General features: G+C 42.4%; 1 protein-coding gene across 5 annotated transcripts in view; it reads left to right on the forward strand.

The window, feature by feature from the left end:
• The window catches only part of shtn3 (shootin 3), a 34418-nt gene extending 8921 nt beyond the window's left edge, over nucleotides 1-25497 (forward strand). For 2 of the 5 annotated variants that reach the window (XM_039621729.1, XM_039621753.1), the window contains 15 exons: nucleotides 12526-12620; nucleotides 13420-13591; nucleotides 13795-13892; nucleotides 14120-14201; nucleotides 14608-14702; nucleotides 15416-15562; nucleotides 16677-16830; nucleotides 18607-18781; nucleotides 19115-19185; nucleotides 19366-19472; nucleotides 20372-20386; nucleotides 20666-20728; nucleotides 21642-21771; nucleotides 22559-22832; nucleotides 23221-25497. In XM_039621729.1, the coding sequence (XP_039477663.1) occupies nucleotides 12526-12620; nucleotides 13420-13591; nucleotides 13795-13892; nucleotides 14120-14201; nucleotides 14608-14702; nucleotides 15416-15562; nucleotides 16677-16830; nucleotides 18607-18781; nucleotides 19115-19185; nucleotides 19366-19472; nucleotides 20372-20386; nucleotides 20666-20728; nucleotides 21642-21771; nucleotides 22559-22832; nucleotides 23221-23335 (1793 nt within the window). In that variant the 3' untranslated portion in view covers nucleotides 23336-25497. The remainder of the gene's footprint in view (nucleotides 1-12525; nucleotides 12621-13419; nucleotides 13592-13794; nucleotides 13893-14119; nucleotides 14202-14607; nucleotides 14703-15415; nucleotides 15563-16676; nucleotides 16831-18606; nucleotides 18782-19114; nucleotides 19186-19365; nucleotides 19473-20371; nucleotides 20387-20665; nucleotides 20729-21641; nucleotides 21772-22558; nucleotides 22833-23220) is intronic. The other 3 variants (XM_039621733.1, XM_031751755.2, XM_039621745.1) reach the window with 3 other exon arrangements.
• The last annotated feature ends 365 nt before the right edge of the window (nucleotides 25498-25862 follow it).

Here is a 25862-nt window from a genome sequence, read left to right on the forward strand (position 1 = left end):
AAGCTGCAAAAAGCACAGAGAAGAACAACAGCGTGGAAGGCCATGGGTCTAATGAGGATGCTACCATTACACATAAATGTGTGTGCAGGTGATTATAACGAGGCTTACTTTGTGTAGAACTGTCCCTCTGGTTGGTCTGTGAGATATCCACATTCTAATTTGGAGTGGATTTTAATGTGTTGAGAATTAATTGTTCCAAAAATCTAAATATATTTCTGTTGTTTTCCTGTGACTGGACCAAAGATAGTCCAGGCATAGCTGCCCTGTCTCATCTGGTGCAGTGTTGTGTCATATTCCATGGCAGAAATTGTGAGTTTAGTCCAAGATTACTTCTATAAATATGTTTGCTAGCTGAAAAACCCTAAAGTAGGAATAACTAAACAGATTGCAAAGGTCCTAACATGTTTCCTGCAGCAGCAAGCACTGAGGAGCATCTTTTAGGAGGAGGTGAAATGTCAGAAGGTGTCTTTCCCTTTATTTTGCTTTTCTTGAACCTTATGTTTTCTCTGTTAAAATGGAAGCTGCCCGGCGCCCTCAGCTCTTGTTCCTGAACCTTTCAGCCAGTAGGAAGCAGGCGGAACTGATGTCTCACAGTCTGCAATTTATTCTCTATTAAACCAGTGCAGCGGAGCAAGTAAAAGAGCACAGGAGCAGAGTGACAAACCTGCCTTCCTGGGAGGGATTTTGGCAGCAGCCAAAATTTGTTTGAGCTCAGTTAAAACCAAAGAACAATGAAAAACTCCACAGAACTGAAGACAAAAGAATATGTGAAATGCAGTTAACACAGCAGCAAATAAACTTTAGAAAAGAGACAAAAATATATTTCTATGTTCTTCTTCCACCAGTGCTTTGCATCACCTACTGTAATGCTGCATGTAGCTGGAGGCCAACTGTGCAGCATTCAGCTTCACAGGCTGATCGCCTGCAGTGTTATTATCATGTGCAGCCTAGTTATCCAGTCTACTGTACTTAGATAAAAGCCTGTGGCTGCACTTTCCCTGCATTCGACTACTGCAGGAAGTACTGTAATTACATGCTACATGAGTCCACAGAGGACCTGTGACCATGTGACTCTGGTAGAAACTTTCAAACTACATGAAATCGGGACCTGGGCATAAACACGATGAGCACAAAGGATCCGACACCCAAAAACAGTACAGAAAATAACAATGGCATCAGATTTAATCACAGATTGTGCCCTAAAACATCAACAAGCTGTTGATCATATTCACAATGAACTTCTAAAGTTAAAACATAATTAGTCAATTAGACATTCAGTTATCTACAGCTTAGCTTAGTGTTGGAGCTTAAACTCCACAGCTCTCTGTCCTCTCCAGCATTTTAACCCCGTTTTAACACTCTGCGCTGGGATTTTGCTGTTACGCACAGATGAATGTCCAAACCGTTGGCTAATCCTGCAAATCTTCTGCCGATAACACGGACCGCCACTAAAGCGGCTTTACCGGCTGCAGCTCGTTGATGAAAAACAAAAGCCTGCCTCTGTTTTAGCTTCGATTGTCACAGGTTTTAACGGCACGTCATTTATCTCATGAGGCCCTGAGCTCGGAGGAGTTACTGACCCAGAACAGCTTCTGCAGGACAAAGTGTGTCTGTGAGAGGACAGCCACGTGTTTTATTTCAAACTGTTCCTGTGATGCTTTCAAAAAAGATGAACCGTCTGCTCTTCAATCCTTATCTGTCAAATAATGCATCATTTTTCATCATTTGTGATCATTTGTCATAATCTCAGTCAGCATGAGTACGCCATTTCAACTCTTTGGGGTTCCAGTTTATATTTAGTTAATAAATAACATCTTTAAACTCCTAATAATTCATATTGGTAGCTTACAATTTGTCACCAAAAGGTTGATTCTGCTCATCTGGACGTAGCGTTTTCAGTGGGAGAAAGTTTCGTCACTCATCACTTATTTAAGCTACTATAGTCGGTGTACGCACACACGAGAAAAATAAAGGAGAAACTACAAGCAGGGTCGGTGTGTCGTGTTCTGCTGGATAAAATGCTGAGCATGTGGCACAAACATAACTAGAAAAATTTGCATTTCCTGCGAAAATGCTGTGTGGATGCTGTAAAGCTGAAGCTGTCCGCTGAAACTAGCTGAAAAAGCTGAAAAGTTGCAGAAATTGTAAAAACTTTGCTGAAGCATAAGAACCTTGCAAAAATGTAATTACTTAGCAGAACTGCAATATCTTCCCAAAGTGTGGGGCCCGCCCCCTAGAAAATATGGTGAAGCATATCTTCCCTTTGGTTTCACCTGCACAAGTGCCAAGGTAGGTCTCCCCTGCAGAACTGGTTTTCCCTGTGTCGGGAGCATGCACTGGGCTGTTCAAATCACAGACAAACAGTTTCTGCCCTGGAGAGCCTGCTGCATCATGAGAAAACTACTGATTGCTAGGGTCCAATGTTTCCAAATTTAACACAGCTGTGCTGTTTTCAAAAACTAATTTATAAATTTGAAATTTTACAAATTCTCTCATGTGAGGCAGCATGCTCTCCAGAGCAGGAAGAAGGCTGAAGAGGAAATGCTCCGTTGGAGATTGGCGTGGCCTCTTCAGGGACTCCAGGATGGCCAGCTCCACCGCTGATGGACCGTCCTGGGACCAGTCCCTTGTCCGCCTCGGAGCTGTCCTCCTCTGTGGGCCTGTAAAACACAGCACAAAACAACACAAAGAAATGAGAAGGCTGCTACTAGATTTTCATTTTCAACATTGAAAAAAAACAGGATATAAACAGATTGGTTGTAGATATTTAGTAAAGGTAATCACAAGGGAATCCAACCGAGTAAAAAGTTATCAGTGCTTGCTGTACATGTGTTGCAACAATTACATACCTGTGGGTGTATGGGCTCAAAATGTGGTCATAAATATTTTGTACTTGTAAATCAGTTTTGTACTTGTAAATCAGGATTTGTATGTGTAAAAAGAATTTGTGCGTGCGTAAAAAAGATTTGTATGTGTAAAAAAGATTTGTGTGTGTGTAAAAAGATTTGTATGTGTAAAAAGAATTTGTGCGTGCGTAAAAAGATTTGTATGTGTAAAAGATTTGTGTGTGTGTAAAAAGATTTGTATGTGTAAAAGAATTTGTGCGTGCGTAAAAAGATTTGTATGTGTAAAAAAGATTTGTGTGTGGACTTAGCCAAAAACCCCCTGCAAGTTACAAGTACGCAATTTTGACCCTATTTTTCTTCCTGTCATCTGATTGGTCAATGTCATGTCAATCACAAATGTAACAATCCAATCAGAGAACAGATGGGTTTGGCTGTCGGAGGGCACTTTTTTGAACTGCAGGTCCTTGAAGGAATAAATGCCCTTTACATGCCAACCCAGCGTTTTCCTTCATCACCAGGAAGGAAAACAGTCTGTGGTCGTCCGAGTTTGGTGATTTTTGTGTCACAGGTCTACGTGCTTTATACAGGGACTTCCACAGCCTTTTCAACAGCGCTATGGACCGCGGGGGGGCAGTGTTTTGGAAATGACAGTCTTCATTACAAAGCTTTCTTCGTTATGAATTAGCATACATGTTTTTATTGAACATTTGAAGAACTAGCAAAAAAACAGAAACTCTTGTAGAGGACATAAAGTCAGAGATAGAAAGCGACAAGGAGCAGGTGCATCTAGTACAGGTAGAGCTGCTGCAAAACCCACAGAGCTCAGCAGCCAGCGCAACAAATTCTGGATCCTTTGCTTTTAGTTAGCAGTTAGCATTAGCAGCACATCCTGCGTCTGATGTGAAAGGACCTTTATGCTGCGCACTGTGACTCACAGCAATGGTCCCGGTCAGCCCTGACTTTGTGTTAAACTAATCCTAAAGTAATAATGGTATTTCTAACCACTGACATACCACAACTTTATCCTTTCAACAGCTGCTGAAAGTAAGGGGACCTAGCTGCTATCGGATATTTATATAGAGATCCTCCAGCTTCAAACTGTATTACCCTTCAAGGACCTGCAGTTCAAAAAGTGCCCTCCGACAGCCAAACCCATCTGTTCTCTGATTGATTGTTACATTTGTGATTGACATGACATTGACCAATCAGATGACAGGAAGAAAAATAGGGTCAAAATTCGTACTTGTAACTTGCAGGGGTTTTTGGCTAAGTCCACACACAAATCTTTTTACACATACAAATCTTTTTACGCATACAAATCTTTTTACACGCACAAATTCTTTTTACACATACAAATCTTTTTACACACACACAAATCTTTTTACACATACAAATCTTTTTTACGCACGCACAAATTCTTTTTACACATACAAATCCTGATTTACAAGTACAAAACTGATTTACAAGTACAAAATATTTATGACCACATTTTGAGCCCATATGGGTGCAGCAGCAGGAGCTGAGGGACTGGGGAGCCAGGAGAAACAACAGGGGATGCTCTGCTGCAGAATAAGTTGGCTCTGTCAAGACAATATTAAATGTTAACAGGTTGAAAACAATAGTCATAGAGAAAGTATTTACAGTGGTCCCTTATTTATTGCAGCAGGGGTTCTCAGAATAACTAGCCCCTTGCCACACACTTTATACACTTTTTTTCACACACACATGAATATTACTCACAGTTCTCACAAGTTGATTCTCAAAGTGCAAACCTTTGTAGATTTCAAAACGTAAAAGTATTATTATGCGGCATTTTGTCTTCGTCTGCCTGCCACTTTTGTGCGCCTTTTTCCCTCCCGGTGCAGGTGTCTATTTCTGAATGAGGGTCATAGTTATGGGTGTTTTTGTGCTGTTTTTTTTATTGGACGTGATGGTTATCAAAACCAAACATGACAAATTTGGCAAGCGCAGGAGACACGACATGGAGGAGATTTGTCAATCAGGCTGCAGAATGCAATGCTGTACTGTGCACAAAAAAAAACAAAAAAAAATCAGCGAAAAAGCGAGGCAGTGACGGATGAGCGTGACCACTGTGTGCTGTTTATTAATAAACAAAATATATTCCTATATGACAACATGCATAAAAGCAGAAAGGTATTTGTACATCAGTGGGAAAATAGCGGTGGCTTGCTAGCTTTTGTGCAGCTTCCTCGGGTCAGTGAAAAATTTCAAAAGAGAAATAAATGAACTTACCAGGTTGCCCGATCTCTTCACATATCTTCCTCCAAGCTCGGTCCTTTTTATTCCTGTCTCGGTAGAGAAAGCAGCTGGTGTCGTACAGCTCCGGGTGGTTTGCTACGGCGTTGATTAGCCTTTCCTCCATATTGAATGAAGTACGAAGGGCTTTGGCTGGACCTGCCCCTTCAGAGCCACGTCACCAGGCTCCTGATTGGTTGTCGCAGCGCGAATTGACGCTGGAGTTCAGATTTTTCCAACTCGAGCAGTTGACGCGATACGCGCGAATGCACAAAATGCAACACAAAAACTGACATCTGAGAGTCCTTCAGGTGCCGTATTTTTATTCGCGCGTCAAATGCGCCAGACGCGCTACTTTGACGCGCGTTTGACACGTTTTCGAGACGCAAATCTGCTTCTGAAATTTCGTGGGACCCGCAATCGCACGTCATCGCGCTTTTCCATTGACTTTACATGTAAACCTGATGCTCTGGTCGCGTCTATCGCGTTCGGTGTGAACACACCGTTAGACCATTTTGTTCAGAAGAGATGGGGGAATTTTCAAGTGTTGACCATTGGTGTGTGTGTGTGTGTATATGCATGTGCGAGCATGCGTGTGTGTGTGTGTGTGTGTGTGTATGCATGTGCACGTGAGTGTGTGTGTGTGTGTGTTTGTGTTTGGGGGTGCATTGTGACCTCCTGCTCACCAAAAGGGTCATAAAGGCAGGAAGTTTACTAAACAAGAAAACAGAACCCTCACATAGGATGTGCCTATAATAAAACACTACAGCTTCCCCCACCATTCGACAGGCTGGGGAGGGGGTCAGAAACAAAGGAATGTCTTTGATCATATAGTTTGAACCAAGATTTACAAATTTAAGTACAATAATGGCAACATTTAACAATTTGACTCCAACACTTTCCACTACCCCTGATCACCTCCTGTGTGCTTTTAGTCTGTGTTTTCATTCGTTCCTTATCAGGTCGTCTGTTGTTTCACACCATGTTTCCAGGTCTCATGTATTCATGTCCAGGTTTGTTCATGTTCATGTCAGGGTTCTTCATGTTGTATTTTTTCACCCAGTTTAGGTTAAAGTTTAGTTTTGCATCAGTTTGCCTTGCCAATTTCTTTGTACCCTTCTATCAGACTTATTGAACGGCTGGAGGGATGATGTCATCATCACTCCATAAGCCAATGAGATTATCACATGACATTTTTGAATGGGGATATTTCTTTTTAACTGTTTTCAATTTAACGTAATATTTAAGTGTTTCTTAGTTTTAGACTAATTGGTTAGTCTATTTCAATGTTTTAAATCATATCCCAGGGTTTTTACTTCACCATTTATGGAGTTTTAACAAGCAAATAAAAGACAGAGCTTAATTCTGTAAAGATTTGATGAAAAATACTCAAAGGATAAATTTATTATTATGTTACATAAGTTGAAAAAAGTAAAACAAGTAACTACAGAAACAACATAAAAGAAAAGTTAAACAATCAAATAAGTAAATGAAGGGGGGGAAAGGAGGAGGAGAGAAAACCCCAACAATCCCCTCTGAGCAAGCACTAGGCAACAGTGGGGAGGAAAAACTGCCTTTTAACGGGCAGAAGCCTCCAGCAGAACCAGGCTCAGGAGGGGGCAGTCAACTGCTGGGACTGGTTGGGGGGTGAGCGTGAAAAAAAGAAAAAAGATGAAGAAGGTAGGGAATATGTGTTAGGAGAGAAAGGGAGACGGGGGACAAGAGAGGTGAAAATTAAGATGGATCACAGGTGGAGGAGGACGAGGCTAAATCAGCTGAACAACCAGCAGAAGCCTCTTTTCTTCTTTTCCAGGTATTTTTCCATGAGCGCTTTTTTCTCCAGGATAAGGGTTCTCAACTGATCATTTGTTTCTGCATTTTGCTTCTCGAGTTGCTTGCATCTTTGCTCCATTTCTTTTAATCCTGCTTGTTTTTTTCTAAGCTTTTCTTTCGGGTCTTTGTATGTTGCCTCCTCCATTAGATTTGCCTTGCACATGTCTGTATTTCTCTCTTGTTTTTTGTTGTGCATGTCTTCTAACAGCTCAATTTTTCTCTGGAATACTTGATGCGTACGCAGCAGGTACAAAAATTGTGGAAGTAGTTAAACGGTGAAATACGGAGCAACTAGAAGAATAATAATAAAGTATAAAGAATAAAGAGAAACAGGAACTCAATAGTGTGGATGCTGATTAAGCATCCACACTATGCATACTATGCATGCACACTATGCATGCACACTATGCACACTATGCATGTAATCCATATTACATTAAATATGGATTATAAAACCTACACATATCCACATATGTACAGACATCCTTACAGACATGTGGAGATAGAAATTAATGAGTTATTCATGGTTTAACTTTAAAACAACATGAACAGCCATATTTTTCAATAGAGGAAAAAATAAAAGAAAGAAAAGGAAGAAGCTTGACATTTCTCACTGCACATTATTAGGTGTGGAATTACCAGGAGATCCAGAGACTGCACCAGCTGAGGGTTTCTCCTGTAAAGTAACATTTGACAAATCTAATAAAACCAAGCTATAAATAGCTGAGAATGAACTGTTTGCTGCGTCTGACCCGCAGAGCTGCAGCTGAGCTGCAGTGAAGTCAAGTGGAGGACGATCCACGGCGGCATGTGGACTGAAGCAGTGTTTAAAGGGACCAAATGAATCCCTGAGAGACCTCTGAGGGTTGAAATGAGTCTCTGGATTGGAGGGAATCACACACCCAAAGCCCATCCACGAGCATTAAACATTGAATGAGGGATTAAAAATAGATCCGGAAGCCTTCCCCGTCTCCCTTCTCTCTCATGTCATCCTCACTGATGCTTCTTCACCCATATCCAGGCCCTTATGTAAGCATGGGCGACGCTCTGGGTGAACGTCTTCTGCAGCTGAAGCTTTTCTGTTTGCAGCTCTTGGCTGCTCAGAAATTTGTGGATGGATTTTATTTGGTCAGAGCTCTTTAATCATCATTTTTCTTTATTCATTTATTGCTTTCATCTTATGATAGGTTTAGAAACAGTGAAATGATGATGTTAACCTAGCTTTATTCTTTTTTGAAAAATATGTACTTACTAGTTAAGTGGTTAACCAACAAATACCATCCATCCATTTTCTGCTGCTTTCTCGGGGCGTGGGGATATAAGACACAGTGCTCACTGGTCCTCTCTCAGCTTTCCAGGACAACCAAGGATGTAATGTCCTCCCCGACATCTCCTTCCCATATGAAGGAGCTCCCCACCCCCGACGGTGTCCCTAGGCAGGTGCTTTGGAACTCCAGGGTATATGATCTATGGTTACGGGCCTAGAATTTCAAGGCACGGCCAATTGGAGGATCAGACAAAGCGCTGATGATGTGGTACTGTTAGCTCCATCAAGCCATGACCTGCAGCCTGCACCGGGGCAGTTTGTAGCTAAGGGTGAAGTAGCTTGAATGAAAATTGCACCTCGGGTCATTTGGTGCCATATCACAGGCCTGCTTCATTTTTATAATAATTTATAATAATAAATCAAACAACGGACTCAAAAAACCCAGACCTAAACATTTACATGATGAGGTACTTGAGGAAACTATTTTGTTTGGATCGGTTTATTTATTTGCCCCAACAATATTGCTGTGATTTGGTGCCATAAAAATAAAATTACTCTACTTTAGAGATCCTTCTCATGTTAGTGCAAAGCACAAGCCCTCCTGTCCGTGTATATAGTACAGAGGCAGACGTGTTAGAGCTTTGTTTTGGGTCTCCTCAGGAAACGGTTCCTTCCCCTGCTCCTCAGCATCCTCCTGAGGATGTAGTTCAGCTTTATTTCCTGGTGAAGACGATCATTTAAAACAGAGCCCAACAGGATTTATGTCATCATTTCTGTTAGGAAAAATATGTTTGATTCAGATCTACACTGATTAAAAAGCATGATTATTTGTGATTTTGTAACATAGTTCTGTAGTTGTTGTAGTATCTGGTCCAGTGCTCTGTTACTATTCTGGATCAGTTTCCCTAACAAATGTGTTGCTTTGCTTTAAAGGAAGTCATTTTTCTGTGGTCTTTAGATCAGATCAGTGTCTGAGCCGAGTGATGCTGATCCGCAGCTGGAGCGCGACGTCCTGCAGGCCCTTTAAATCCAGCTGTTTATGTTTACGCAGAGCTGTTGGTATGTGCCCAGACTGCATCATCAGGCAGAGAAGCATTAGTCATGTTTCCTGCAGGTCTCACCTGACTTTATGTGATGTAAACTGAAGTGCAATAAGCTCAGGTGACCTGAAGGCTTCAGCGACACAGAGACGGGTTCAGTTTGTGGTCACTGTCATCATCGAGGGATTTCTATTTTCTTCTCATGGTCTGATATTACTCTGACATTTTTTACATATGCAGATTTTTTTTCAAGCAGCAAAACCTTTAAACGTCACTGCTGTTTTATTTACTTCAATCATAAAGTCTCATGTTGTTATAGTTTCATCATAGTGGGAGAAAAACTGCAAACGATACATTAGATACATTAGATACATTAGATATTAATAAAACTATCTAAACTAAGCTAAATGTTGTAATGAAGCTACGATGTGTCTGACCTTAAATGTTGCTCTAAAAGCAGGAATTTATTTGTGGAAATGGGACAGCAAAGAAAGTCTTTGAAGGACATCTATGGATTGGTGAAATTAGAAGTTAGACTGGTTATTAGATAATATTTCTGATCACTGTCTGGTCTGAGCACGGCGACTGAGCTAATATCCTTTAAAGATGACGTTCAGGATAAGCTGACGTTGTATGTTTCTGCATGCCGGCAGACGTGAAGGTTTCACTTACAGCAGCCTAACAACCGGTCTGGCAAATGATGGAGCGGCAGCCTGTCATTAACTGCTCCGCTCATGTGCTGTGTTATGTAGTCTGCATTCAGCTGGTGATGGAAGGTGTTACCCTGCACATGCTGAGTGCTCAAATACAGGTTATTGAGATTCCTGCTAGGAAACAGTGAACAGGATTCTTGTGTCATACTGCATGTGACAATCACAAAGCAGCAAAGTGCTTCTATTGTGCAGCTAGCCCCTATCAGGTTTCTGTCAAGTTTGCTTCATGAGTTTTGTATTAATGAAACTTTATGGTGTTTGTTTGAGACGCTGCTGGAGGAATGTGTACCTGGACCTCTGCAGAGCCATTCACTGCTTTGTTCACCATGAAGTTACATTGAAATATCCTTAAAATGACAACTTCTTAACACGTTAGATTACCATTAATGGCTCAGAGTGTAAGCTGGTTCATAAAATATAATACAGATGCATCATAGATATGCTGTCTGTGCCTCTAAAGTGAGAGAGTTTGGTTGTAATTTGACAAAAAATTAAATTCACAGGACAGTAAAAAAAACATTTTCTATGACTTTACATACAAAACATGTCAATTCAACTTTTTTTTTTTTTTAATTTAGCACAAAAAGCAGGTCATTTTATGTGATGCAGGCTGTGTAAATGATTCAGGGAGTAACTTTTTAAGACTCATTTAAACTTTAGATTCTTTAAACTGAGTAGTCTGCAAACCCTGAGCGCTGATCTAGTTGAACTGACCCTGCATGCTCCCTGGGCTGTTTACGTGCATTTAACTACACATTTCACCTCAGCAGACCTCAACTGTGATTGGTCTGTGAGTAGCCTGCTGGACACAAGGATAGCAGTTCAGAAAAAGGAAATGCAAAATTAGAGGTGGCTGTAGCTCCAGAGACAGAGCAAGTTATCTATTAGTTAGAAAGTTGGTAATTTGATCCCTGGCTGCTCCAGTCTGCATGCCAAATATTCTTGGGCAAGATAGTAACCCTGAGCTCTCCTCTGATGCACTCGCGGGAGTGTGAATGTTACACAGAAAGCACAACCATAGGAAAAAGGCATGCTGTGTAAAGCACTTAACTAGAGTAGAAACAGAAGAACCAGAATGTATTCAGCTTGCTCAGTATGCCAGTCTGTGTATATTTCTCTCCATCCTTTATTCCTGTAAAAGTAACTGTTGTTCTTTCATATTTTAGTGCCAACATGAACTGTTGAGCTTCAGCAGAGTGATGCAGGCACACCAGCAAGTACAAATACAAAAAAAACTGAATGCTGCCCACTACAGCAGCTGTTCATTGCAAAGGTGTGGGTTACACAGGAGTCTGACAGAAGTGTGCTGGTTTCATCTGTTTATGCCACTTCTCTGTTTCACACCACAGACAAATATGCCCATAAATATTTTGACCAATGCTAAATGCTACTGCAACAACAACAAAGAAAGAGGACAGTACATATCAGAGTTATTACAGAGTCTCTGTGGCAGAGGAGGAGGAGGGCAGGAACACATTTCCTCCTGCCTTCAGCTGAAGGAGTGAAGAGTATAATTAGATTTGGAGCTTGTACATTGATCAGGAAGGACTGTGTTAATGGAGCTGGGATGTTAGCAGCGGCTTCCTGTTGGCTCTCATACAATCCAGCTCCAGCTGCTGAGAGAGCCCAGGACTGCCTGTGTCGCAATACTGAAACTTGACATGTATTTCAGATGTATTTGAAATACAGACTTTTAGAAAACTCTGGGGATTAATCATCAGAGCTCTCTAACCAGTTACACCCAGAATGCAGCAGAGACGACAGCACAGTGAGACGAGTTGAGCTTTATTTTGACACGATAGCAAAGCTACTTCTCTCCTCTCACACTCCATTTTTTTCACCAAGTCTCCATATCTGGGTCATTTTAAAATAACCGAGGAGTCGCAAAGGCTCGGTGACACGTTCGACAGCTGTGAGCGTCTAACAACCTCAGGCCTGCTTCTTTCAGCTGTTTGTGTTAGCAGATACTCTCTGAGCAGAACGGCACTCTGCAGGTGCACGATGCTGTGCATGCTTCTTCTCTTCTCTGCATCAAGGAGACAGATACTCACTCAAAGGACCTTTCAGTGACTCACTTTACATGTTTAAATATCTGTCTTTCTGATTGGTCAAAACCTGCAACTCTTCTGCTCACTGTGGACATGTTAATAGAAGAGCCATTGTCCACTTAAGGTTCAATAAAGGTTACGATCTGTACTGGAAACCTGATTTTTGTTATGTTCAAAGGTCGAGTAGCTTCAAGTGCATCTGTGTGCGTCAAAATAAAAGTCGCTTGCAGCTAAAGTGAAAATTTGCTGAGCACTGATTTTATTCACAAATCTCGAGGTTTGATGCTTTTTTTTAAATAAAGTGTTTTAATATTGGCTTCAAACATTAAAAAATGGTGATCTCTGTTAAAGTCAAATAATTCGGTAAATATTGTGTAAAACAGTAACAATAAAACCATATTTATGTACTTGCATTACTCATGCTGTGTTATTATTCAACTTAGAGTATGAAAGCAAAACTGACACTGTGTGTGTGTGTGTGTGTGTGTGTGTGTGTGTGTGTGTGTGTGTGTCCTCCCTCAGTGTCTCAGATGGTGATTGAGGAGGTGAGTGTTCTGCAGACTCAGCTGGAGATCGAGAAGTCGTGTCGGGAGAATGCAGAGGCCCTGGCCACAAAGGTTGCACGCAAACACGCGCACACACCACAGACCACACACACACACACACACACACACACACACACACTGCTCAATAATCAATAATCAATAATCAATGCTAAGATTAGAATTATCAGGGCTCAGCTGGCAGTATCAGGAGGAGTGAGTCAGGATGACTGTGCACAGAGACGATTTGACTACATTATCTGTGTGCATTAATGCCTCCACTGCAACAGCTGTGTGGTTACATTAATGATGTAGTAATACTTCTAAATACTTAGAACAGGTACAGGGATGATGGTGAATAATTATACAGTTTAAAGGTACAGGACAGATTTTCATGTTGATAAAAGTACTAATAATGCCTTAAAAAGTGCTGTCACTTTCTATCATTTCTTCCACAAACTGTTTGTCTCTCGTCTCCTGTTGCCGATTGAGTTTCTCAATAAATGAACTGATCGTTTGTCCAGTGTGACACCTGACATACATGATGCCTGCCCAGATTATTATTATTGACTAAAAATAAGTTCTAAAAGACAAAAAAAACAAAAACAAATCATCATCACAGAGCATTAGAAACATTTCAGCTCATAAAATAAAAGCAACCTAACCTGTCAGACCAACTAATGCTGTTTGAAGTATAACGACAAGAAAATAATCCAGACCAGAGCAAAGATTATTATTAAAATCTATTAAAATCTAAATGCAGTAAACAGGAAATGTGTGCTTCAGTATTGATCCCAATGTGATCTATGATTTCTGTGGCTTTAATCTCACTGAGCTGCTCTTACTGTCGACCCCTGTAACCTCTGACCTGCAGCTGAACTGTGAGAACAGGAAGCTGAAGTACCCGAGTCTGTCGTCGCGGCCGTGTTTGGACGAGCTGCTCCCCAGCATCTCCGACTGCATCGCACTGGAGGCCGACGCAGACGCAGCAGACACAGGAGACTGCAGCCCCGACGTCTTCACGCAGTACCATCAGCAGGTTAAAGGTACAGCTCGCCAAATGAGGTTCACCTTCCACAAACAGCAGAAATGTGTTCTGGAACAACATTTTTGTCACGGATTCATTTTTACTCATTCATTCTTGCTAATAATATATTTTTAAATTACTGCACTTGATGAGTTTTTCAATACACTCCATAATTCAGCTGCTAATCTGAATAAATGAAAATACTTCACTGTGTTTGCTCAGAGCTGAGGGAGACGGTGAACAGCTTGTTGGAGGAGAAGAAGAATTTTGTCTGTCAGATTCATGACCAGCAGCAAAGGATAGAAGAGCTGATTACACAGGTGAATACTGCACAACACAAACATTACTAATTGTGACATCATGGGTCACATGATTAGTTTATTTCTGGAAACATTTTGTCAGTCCAAACCTTTCTCTTATCTTACAAGCTTAAATTGTGGGTCAGTGTCATGATAGTCGTTAAGATTTCATAAATAAAAATAAAAAGAGAAATAAAGTTTCTGTTTTTAAGACGTTTTGTGTGTGTTTGCTGTTCTACTGCGAGCAGTCAGAGAAAGATCAGGCTGAGATGAAGCAGCTTCGTGAAACAGTCGAGCAGCAAAGCAAAACCATCAAGAGATTTAACAGAGGTGAGTCGAAACAAACTGCAGGCAAAGAGCAACTTAATGCAAAGCAGAGAGCTGGAGTAAAAGCACAAGTAAGGAAACCTCATTCAGCATCACATTTATGCTGCTCTGCTAATAACTTCAAACCCTTAGCGTAATGTCAGCGCCTTTCTAAACATGCATGTTCAACACTCTGTCTGTTTGGTTGTTGTTGAAATTAAAATAAAGGAACGTTGCTGCTTTTTCCATCAGTCACTCGCAGTATTAGAAAAAAAAAGAAACTGAAATTTATCCACAGATAACAAAAACAGGAGAAATGGCTATCAGCTAATAATCCTTAAAACATCAGTTTTTAACTCTCCTGGTAGAAGGCTACTGAATATTAATAGCAGTTAGATGAATGATGTGTCCCCCCCCCCCGTCTCTGCAGTCTCCATGATGGCAGCTCAGGAGTACGAGGGAATGAAGGAGCAGCTTGACTTGGAGCAGAGCCTCCGAGTCAAAGCTGAAACTTATGCACACGAGGTAAAGAGCGAGTCACAGAAATGCGGCGCTGCCGAGACGAAACAGAACTGAGAGCGTGCAGCAGGAAACTAACCTTAAATATCTGGTGACAGTAAAGTAAAGAATAATGTGTAACGTGTTTGCTGTACAGGCAAACACGAAAAGAAGCTTAAATCTGCCTTTTCCTGTTTGTCTTGGCAGAGCAGAAATTTGAAATATGATTCATGGTGGAATCACACACTCCTTCCAGTTTTCCAGCTGGCAAACACAATGACTAATCTTTCACTACGTTGATACATAAGAGCCATGCTTGCTGCTGCGGCTGCTGTCTCACCACAGCTGCAGGACTTAATCTTCATATTTTGCATAATCGGCATTTGAGAGTTTCTCCTCTTCTTCCAGAGCACTTTGTGACTCCCACAGTTTTCTAAAGTCATTCATTCTGATAATCCAAGTAACTCTTTCCATGAACTGAAAGCTGAGCTTTGCTGCTGCTAGCTTCAGTGATAAACAGTGAGCTGTGTTTCTGTGTTTGTAACTGATGTGTGTGTTAATATTGGTGAAATGTCCTGAATCTGGTGTTTACTGATCTGAAAAGTGAACAGTCTGTGGGATTAAAGCAGATTCTGTGATGGTTTGTTTAGAGTAAAGGTTCACAGACGGGCTTTTCCTTCTCTCTTTCTAAAACTTCCTTTGTTCCAATCGTCCTCATCGTCGTCCTCGGTCTTCTGCAGATGCTGGTGAAGCAGAAGGAGGCCAACAGGCAGAGCATGCTGCTGCTGCAGAGTGCTGAGCCCAGCGTTCAGCTGCTCAAAGCCCTCGAAGACGTTGCTGCCGTCACCAAAACCCTGGAGGAGGAGCGACTGCAGCATCAGCAGAAGGTAAAATACGAAGCCTCTTCTTCTGCAGCCTTAATTTCACTGTCAGGAAGGCGGTGTTTCTACTGCTGGAGCTGTGCGTATATTGTGAAACAAGCAGATATGATCACTGTGCATGGTTAAGGATAATAGCAGAGGTGTGATTTTGCTGTGTTTACCTGTGAAATCATGCGGAGCAGTTAAATAATACTCTCAGTCAAAGTGGTGAGTGAGAGCTGTGCCTGTGCTGAAACAGTTTAAATATCTAAATTTAAAAAATTATATTATTTTTCTTGTGCGTCTTGTTGTGTTTTCACTTCCTGTCTTTCAATTTATCACTAGTTCCTTTTCTGATCTTCTCCACCCTCATTGGCTCCATCTGTTCTTAGTTAGTTCGTTCTGTAGTACTGCCTCTGTGTTTCCTGGAGATTCCTCTTCTGCTTTTCTGGACATTTTGGAATTTTTGTTTTGATTTTTAAATGAGTTAAATCAGTTTAGCACTGAAGCTTGCTCTTTGCTAACACTCTTCTTTTGTTTGCATGTTGATCAGTCAGTCAATAATATACCCAATAAACAGAAAATATACACATTGTCTGAAATGACACACTCGTAGAAGCGTGCTTTTACAGTACTACATATTTTCTTGCAACATATTTCACACCAGTCCCATCATGACCTTGACTGAAGGAAAAATAAATACTGAAGGAGGACATGCAGGGTTGGTGTGACAGAGGAGGATGCTGGGATAGGGTGTGATGGAGGAAGCTGTGGCGACCCCTAAAGGGAGCAGCTGGAAGAAGAAGAAGGTTGTTAAAGGTTGAGTTTTAAAACAGTCGACTTGTGCTGGGAGGTGAATAAAATCCTCAGTGATCCAAAGCAAGGGCACATAGAGATAATAACTCGGGTAATTAGATTTTTAGTCTTGCTTCAACAGTTGCTGACTGATGGGACATTCTGCAGGTATCATAGGTGAAGCTGGTCCTTTACTTTTTGGTTATTACTTGATGAGATGCGGTGGTCATGTGATTTGATGGGTCTGATGGCCTTTCATCCAAGGCTGCATGCTTGGAAAGCCTTCAGTCTGGTAACGGTGCTTCTGTGTAGCTTCTTCTGAATCATGTGCTACGCCTGTGTGTAGGTGCAGAGCCTGGAGGAACAGCTGGAGCAGAGCCGTGTGAAGACACAGCTGGAGGCTCTGCAGAGGCAGCTGGAGCTGTTGGAGGTGGACAAGAAGGAGGCGGAGGGACGACTGGAGCAGGCACTGAAGAAGAACGAGGAGCTGGAGGAAAGAGGTGGGTGGAGGTGGAGACGCACACACATTAAGAGTATCCCATAGAGAGTGCAGGAGGTGCAGTTCAGCAGGTCCTCAGGTGAGCATTAAAATAGAAGATTAACATTAAAAGGAGACAGGAAACACACAGCATAGCAACAGAAAAAAACTGTCTCTGATTGGCTGGCAAGAGTCCGCCTAAACAAACTGAATGTAACACAGTGAAGTAGATTCTTGCTTTTGTAGGAAGACGTGATGAAGCTAAAGATAGAACAAACACTTCCTCTTAGACCTGTGGGCCGGCCTGCTGCGCATCTCATCTTTCAAAGGACAAAATAATATTTTAACCGGAGTCCTGTTAAAACTGGGATCAGTGAAGCCTCATGCTGCTACATGTTATTTATGCACCAATACTTTTCCAGCCAATGTGACACGTGTCAATTGACCCAGTTTTAGTGCTCAGATCAAGCTGCACCAGAATCAGACTGCTTCAACCTTCTGGTTTCCATTTTTGTTCCTAATAAAATGGATGTGCTGATGAATATGCAGAGGATTAGCAGGGGTGGACTCGATAACTCTGCACACCCACATATTCCTCATTTTGTCAGCTGACCTTATGTGTTGATTAAGGCTTTAATATCATTGCGTGCCTAGTATAGAACACTGGGGGTGAAGGGAGGCTGTATTTACTGAATTGTGCCCACTGTGATCTTCTGGAATGAAAGTTTCCCACATTATAGAGTTAAAATAGGAAAGGGAATAACATACAGCAGCAGGCAGGCTGAATGGTAATCTGAGGCACCGGTCAGGTCCCACACTCTGACATACAGAGAAAGACCCCACAGCTTTTAAACACAGAAGCAGGTGCCGTGAGATGAGCTTTCAGATAATTCTTATATTCAAGTAAAATGTCACAAACTCACTGAAGCTGAATATGAGCGACAACAATACAAATATTAACTGTTTAAGTCGGGTTTAACTCTTGTTTTTGTCTGACCTGCTCCCTGATTGGCTCTTATATTCATCCTCCATCTTTCCTTTGGATCACTGGGCAGCTTGTCTGTGTCTGTGTAGCGAAGCAGGTGGATGCTGCTGAAAGAGACGGACAGTCTGTGGGTGAGAGTCCTGCCTGCTGAGAGGATCATGGGAGTTAATCAGCTCATTCCTGCTCTTTATGATATCACTGTTCAAGCTCACAGCAGGTCAACAGGGCCGTGAGTCCACCGAGGGTTAGGTCACCTGCTCGGTCCCTAATGCAGTTAGCAAAGTAATCAATAATTTCTATGTTAGCTTTGAGGCTCTTTCAGGCACTTTTTCCTGAATCTTCTAAAGGCGAGGAGCAAGTAAACGAGCTGCAGCAGACTGATTAATGAGAAATAATCTACATTTATAATTCACATTAGGCAAAACTAAGTGAAAATAAAACACCATGGTACAGTCAATGTTTTACGGTTTTTAGTGATTTTCTTTGGTAGTATAATATATATAATATAAAACAGCTGACCCGACGGCTGATTCAAAAAGAGGGTTACAGGTCTCAGTGCTTCGTAGTTCCTGTGTTTGTTCCTCTGCTGATGCAGAAAGAAACTGTGCTGCAGGATGACTCCAGCCTCACAACACTGTCTGATACTCGTAAATGGGTCACATGATGTCAGGGCCAAAACCAGCAACCAATGACAACCGTTAAAACACGACCGGATCCTGCTCTCTGAGTTTAGGAAGGAGCTTCAATGAAAGAAAAAATCATTATTCCAGCAGCTGAGAGGATTTTTAACCACTCACGTTTTCTCCTCTCCAGTTCACGAGCTCCAGGAGGCCCAGAAAAAAATCGCCATGACGACCAGCACAGACCCCCCTCCTCCTGCACCTGGGGTCGCGCCGCCTCCCGCCCCTCCTCCACAGCCACCGCCACCCCCTCCTCCTCCCCCTCCCCCTCCCCCTCCGCCTCCCCCCTCCAGATGTAACCCCCTCAGGTGAGAGACCAGCGTTTGTCTCAGCCAATCAGAGAGCCTGGCTGCCAATGAGGGCAAACACATGAATAAATAAATAAATATTAAGAGAAGGATTTAAAATCACGTATTTATTTTCCTGTATCTGATACTGAGAGTAACAACGATCTGATAAGAAGCTGATATGGATTTTCTTTCATATGTGAGATAAACATGTCGCTGAAGCTGTAATAGGAAGTAAATTTGACTATTTGAGAAAAGAAAAATCATGAGGTCAGACTTGTGTAAGTCTGACCTCATGATTTTTCTTTTGTTTCTTGGTTTTTTCATTTTGAATCATTTTACCTGTTTCTGCAGCTCTCTGATAGCCATCATGAGGAAATCTTCCAAAGGTTCCAAAGCCTCCGTGAAGGCCGAGCAGCCTCCTGGTGGGTTTCACCACACTGTTTTATATTCATGTATTGATAAACAGAATGTTGTTGTTATTATTTATCATGATTGTTATGGTCAACAGCGTGTTCTCACCCAAAGCCCACCTCAGAAATAAATGATAAAGCTACGTTTATCCAGTAGGTGTAATTTAGGTTTGTCTCCCTCTGGCTGTCCAGCTGCTGCTGAAGGTGTGGATGACGTGAAAGTGAAGGCGGTGAACGAGATGATGGAGCGCATCAAACATGGCGTCGTCCTGCGGCCCGTCAAGAGTCAGGACACCAAGGTGAGACGGAGCAGTGCAAGCTGAGAGGCGTAACCCTAACGCTTTTTTTTCACAGCTAAATTTGAAAAGCAAGGACACGACTGGAGTTACTGATGTGCTGATGTGAACTCTGCATTTCCAGCATGACGAGGCACAGACATGCGTCACCTGTCAGGAATAACAGGCATTTGTGTGTCTTTGTGGTCGACCTGCCTCCGTTTCAGTCACTTGTTTTCTTCTCTTTGTTGTTGTTTTGTGTACTTTGTGTGTGTCTTCTTTAGTCTCATATGAAGCCAACGACGAAGCTTGGGTCATTGTTGTTGAGGTTTTTGTCTCTGTGGGTATTTTTAGAAACACTGACACCCCTCCATCGATTACCAAATATATAAATGGATTTAGAAACACCTGAGCTTGATCTGTCAGCTGGTGAAGGCTGTGAGGTGAAAGCTCTGACAGGAACCACATATAATGATCCAAGATCAAGAAAAACCAGAAAACGCTTCCTCGTTCCATTTTTTAATCATTTCCTGTTCACTTTAATATGTAAAGAAAAAAGATCACAGTATTTAATATAGTGTATTTTAATGCTCCAGAATGTGAGTGAAGCATAAATTCTATAAGAAGACGTTGCTCATCACCATTTTAAACTAATTGTCAAACGGGTTCTTTTGTTGTCGGCTTCCATTGATTTTATTACCTTCAACAAGAAAAAGAGATTGAATGTCACAAATATGAGCTGTGAAAAATCAATCTGTACTTCCTGATTCATCCTTCCTGTTTTATCTCAGCTCTGTTGTTCATGTGAAAATGAATCCGGGTGTCTGTTATTAATACTTTCAGGGCTGTTTTTTCTCGTGCACTCTGCCTGATTGCTGTCCTCTTTTTTCTCACCATGTTTCTTCTTCTTTGTGCTGCCGCAGAGGATAGCAGTAAAAGTGAGTCAAGTCACAGTTGCTCTCTGGGGAGAAAGGCTTTTCCCTCCCTCTGACCCACTAACACACACACACACACTGCAGGTCCTCTTCCAGTCACTAAAACATGTCACTTTAACGTCCATTGTTATGCACTTCATGGCCCGGACACTGTGTGCCTGCTCAGTTACTAGAAGCTTCTTCCCCTTTTCCATGATTCCCTGCTAGTGATGCTGCACGGATCTGTCGGTGGAACATGAAGGTCATGAAGGTCAAGTGTGATGTTTCTATTTTTTGTTCCAGCCGCCTCCAACCTGTGAGGAGAAACAGCAGGAGAGCGCCATGGAGGAACTGAAAGGCATCCTGGTAAGACGGGCTTATGTTGGCTTTACTGCAGCGTGTTAAATGTTGTTAAATGTGAAAAGAGAATATTCAGACAAACTTTAATCTACATGGATCTTCCTGTGTAGACTGGAGATGTCAAGAGACTTGACATCTCTGTACACTCAAAGGAGAAATAAGTCCATTGCCCCCTGGTGGGCGGTACGCATCGTAAGCTCTGACCCCTGACCCCAGGAATACGCCAGGCTTAAGATGGTGCTTGTTTCCATCAGACATGCTGCAGGGCGTTTGAGGATTGATCTGGATGAGGTTTTCTGTTCCACATCGCTGCAAACAGTGCCGGGTTTCTGTTTCACTTAACTAAGTTGCTCAGAGCAGACAAAGAGCAGAGAAGGCCAGACACGGAAACAACGCAAAACATCAGGTTAACTGTGAAAATACGAGAAACTGCATGAAGGATAATTCAAAAGTCCCCCAGAGACAGACCTCATGTCATTCAGTACATTCAGCCCTCCCACTCGCCCCCGGGAGGGACACTAAACAGCCCACCAAGGAGGTTGTAGCTCTGAGCAGTTGTGTGATCCACTCTGACTCTGTCTCAGCCTCGTGCTTCCAGCACACCCTCATGACACGTTTGGGCGCGTCGAGACTGGAGCATCTTCCCCCACCACCTGATCGTGCCAGGTGCACTTATGAACACTCTGGTGCTTAAACAAAGTATTTGTTAAAGGCAAACTGTGACTAGCACAGAGGTCTCAGGTTCAGCTGACTGACACTGTAACGATGTCTAAATCTAGTATTTATGTTTTCTGGACCTGACAGTTAGGATTGTGCACCTGCCCCAAGGTCACAGTAGGATCGGTTGTAGCATTACTCGTTGGAAACGATTTGTTTTCAGATTAAAAAACTTCCTGCAGTAATGCGTGTACTCCTCCAGGAGACGGTGAAGAGGAGCCCCAGCCGAGGCTCGCAGGAGTCGGGACCGTCACCTCCCGGAAAGAAGGACAGTGAGCTGGAGGTCATCCTGAGACGCCGACGCAACAAGGCGGGCGAGGCCGGCTCAGGAGGTAAAGCGACCTGTCACCAAGCTGCTCATCAGCGTTCAGCAGCTATTTTCATTGATTACATACAATAAAACATTTAGTTTTTAAAAGTATTGAAAATCTTCATCAAAAGTGCCAACAAGGACTTCAAAGAGCCGCCATAGTGTTGGTCAGCATACTGTCACTAAAAGTTCTGCATTATTTTGTAGTATTGTTGTTTTTTACTGAAGTAAAAGTATGTAAGTATAATCAGGATAATATGAATATAAGATCTTAATAAGAGCTTAATCTTTCCAAACTGCTGTGTCAGTTTTTGTACAGTAGAGGGCGCACTGCGCACACAGGACAAACAGTTCTGCTCTCTTAAAACGTTCACTTCTCTGCTTTCCTCGCATTGATTGACCCGTTTGGCAAAAAGAGCCACGACCTTCTGATTTTAAGTGTGCAGAATATTTGAGCTGGATAAATATTCATCTACAAAACTTCTAATTTCTAAAAAAAAAACCAAACAATGACACAAAGAAGAAGAGTGAGCAGTAAGCAGTAGGATGTAGTTTGAGTAGGAGAAAAAGTTCAAGGAGTGTTATAACAGTGTTAAAAAGCAAATAAAAAGAAAATAAAGATGAGTAGAAATTCAATACATGCAGTCAGAGAATATAAAGCGACAGATGAAACCAACATCTACCCTCTATTATCAGACATCTGACAGACTTTCTTCTAAATAAAGGTTCTGTACCATTTTGAGTTTTTTTTAAGTCAGACTCATGTAAAAATCAGTTTTTTGGTTTTTGTCTGTCTCTTTGATAACCAGATGAGGGCCATATGAGCCACGTCTCATCTTCTGACAGCCTGAATGGAAGGCGAACCAGCAGCGACTCCGGAAAAGATCCAGAAGGGCCCGGCGGGCTGAGTGCCCCGTCTGACCCAGCAGGGCCCAGGCTTAGCCCGGAGAGACGGGGGTCGGGCCCGGGGCCGGTCGTAGCCCGGAGGAAGAGCTCGGACACGGGCAGGGAGAGGAGGTCCTGCAGCTCTCTGTCTGAGAAAGAAACAGCCGAGTCTCCAGTCAGCAATGGCTGCATCAACAGGTGGAGCAACACTCGTCACAAGCATGCCCTCCATCCCGTCCTTATACTTTCTGACCCGGGTGGAGACACCATCAGTATCCCTGGAAGTGCAGCAGCAGCTTTCCAAAGATGGAGGGAATTCCAGTTTAATAGAGAAATAAATCTTCTCTTGTTATTTCCTTTATGCTTTAATGTATCTAATCTAAAAACCTTTGCATGTGTAACACAAACACAGAGAAGAATATTAGAAGTCGTGCGGTCAAGAAGGAGGCTATGTAGTTAGCTGCAGTTTTAGAGTCCAGGTTCCAGCACAAGGTTGATGCTGACCTGGTCTCCACAGTTTACAGCGATTGCTGCGCCTCGGCTGTTCTGGGTCTCTGACGTGTCGCTCGCTGTCTCTGCTCCACAGTGTCGAGGAGGATCAAATCAAGTCAAACGGAGTCGACCATGCAGTGCCCGGTGATGATGCAGACGCCGCCCTCTCTGCCGGCTCAATCAACGGCAGCGCAGACGCAGAGTGCTAGGATGGACTCTGAGTATCTTCGGTTTGTGTGTTAATTGACATAAGAGTGATGAGATCAGATGATTTGCAGAGTGTTTGCCTTTTGTTTACTGTGTCAGATCAAAAATGGAAACGTTGACTTTGTTGTACTTTTGTATTTATGTTTTTTTGGATTTACACTAACCGACTAACAACTTGCTCGGATGAAGATGCACAGGTAACAGAGCAGTAAGAGCTAATGCACTGGTGACTTTTTAAAAAAAGCAGGGCTCAGATAAGTGGAGGTGATCAGCCATTGTAGAAACTCCAGCTGCTGTATCTGCTGCTCCATACGTACCGCATGAGGCTAACGCGCTCACATTCAATAAAACTGACACTCGGATTTTTGTAGCTGTTTCTAAAAACACCAAAAAGTCTCAAAGGAGCCAAAAAAACAGCTGTTGGCTTTTCTACAACGGCTTTTATCGGCCTCTCGCTTCTCTGATGATTTTTGAACATAAACCTGTGGATCCAGGAGGAAGGATGGGCTGCACTGTACGAGGGAAGCTGCAGTATTTTTGCACAGATCCTCAGTTTTCTTCAGACACTTTGACTTGTATAAAGACTGCAAAGCTTTAGGTTGATTTTTTTCTATTTGATGCACAAAGATTCTGCTCAGCGTCACTTTGTGTCATCAGCAGGAATGCGCTGTACTGTTATAGAACCCAGTTCTCTGGCTTCTCCTGCCTTGCCTCCACCTCCTGTCATTTTTCTCCTGGTGAAGATAGAACTGTGCAGCTGGCATCCTCAGCGGCGTGAGCATAAATCGTTTTTCTCTGTTTATGACCTGCAGTTGCAAATAGTGGAGAAACACTCTTCTTCTGCTGCTTTCAAACAAACAAAACACTTTGTCATGGGTTGCTTTTGAGGCATGCACCACAGATTCTGCTGTGTTCTCCGGCAAACCAAGCAATACCAAATGTACCAACAGGCGGATGACTGCAGTTTTTTGGTAATGTGGGGATGTTAAAGTCAAAGCTTCTTTTCAGACGTGATCTAGTCAATGATGAAAGCTGTGGATGTTTCAGAAAGTTCCAGATGAAGTAAATGAACAGTTTAGTTTTGTCGTGCTGCTTTCAGCTGACTGCAGCTCCACCTGTCCAGGCGTTTACCTGAGTATGAGCTCGGGCTGATGAAAACACCTAGGAATCATTTTTATAGACAGGGTTTAAAAAAAATCAAACGCTTCCTGCCTTCACACACCTTTCAGTCCAGGTTCCAGCATGTCGTCATAAGTCATGCAAGTTGAGTAGGAGGGAAACACAGAAGTGACATGTGACTGATATTTCAGGTTTAGAGGAACACGACACAAGCTTTTTAACCATACGTGTCACAGAAATGTTCTCAGGGTCCATGGGTCAGACCTTCATCAAACCCACTTTAGGGGCCTCAGTGAGAGAACGATGAGGAAAGACGGAGACCGTTTTTTTTTTCTGGTTAAATGAGCTAAGAATAGAAGTGCTTTGGAGGACTTGGGGTGCTTGTGTACTTTTTCTACCTCTCCATACACCTGCATCTAAACCTCAACGTCCTGAGTTTTAGTCTGTATCGTGAAAACTCATGAGATCGTGTCATAGTCCACCAGAGATAAGATGTCTTCCTCCACTGAATCGGCACCGAGTCCAGAGACCTGTGTGCACGTGTCCTGAAACACCGTCCTCGTTCCTCACCACAACAGTTGACTTTTATTTTGTAGGGCTTGCTGTCTTTACATAGTTTTCCTGGCACGTGACGCAACATTAAAACAATTTTTTACAAGTATGCAAAAACGTAAGGCACATTTATGTGACGCTTTCACTGCTTGTCATCTTTTCTTAAAACACAGAATCACATTTAAAAAGTGCATTTTGTTCCGTCCATTCGGTGTGTTTTACTCTAGTGCAAAAGGACCACACACTCAACATCAGAAGCTGCCTCAGGCCTGAATATTATGCATATTGAGGCCTTGCACAGGCCTCCGGACGGCAGGGGAGTCCACCTGCAGATGGTGCAGGTTTTGGGTCCTCGCATCGATTGCTTAGTTGGTAACCAAGTGGCTTCTTAACCGAGGGATATACCGTATTTGACAGAAATGGGGTGACTAGATATTGTGTGTGTTTGAGATATAAATGGAGTGTTGTTGTTTTTTAAACATCACTTGAAATAAATTGGAATTCAAATAAAACGAGAAGTTTCTGTCTTTATTTCAACAATGAATTTGGAAACCTGCAGTGGTTACATCATTGAAAGATATGATGAATGTGTGCAGAGTCAAAGATCACATGTGTGGTAATATGAACATATAGCATTACTTTGAGTGACAACGTTACTGCCACTGAATCTTAAAGTCATAGACCAACATGTGAAATATGTCAGAGAAGATGTGGTAAAGTTCAAAGGGCATAAAAATCTCTCCCTGCACAATCAGTGGATGGGTTTATTTTTGTACTCAAACCCATCACGCTGTTGGTGTTCAGGTAGGCCTATGTGCAAAGAACTGCTGTATTTTCTTTAGAAGATGGGAGATAGTA

The sequence above is a fragment of the Oreochromis aureus genome, linkage group 2, assembly GCF_013358895.1.
Source record: "Oreochromis aureus strain Israel breed Guangdong linkage group 2, ZZ_aureus, whole genome shotgun sequence".
NCBI lineage: Eukaryota > Metazoa > Chordata > Actinopteri > Cichliformes > Cichlidae > Oreochromis > Oreochromis aureus.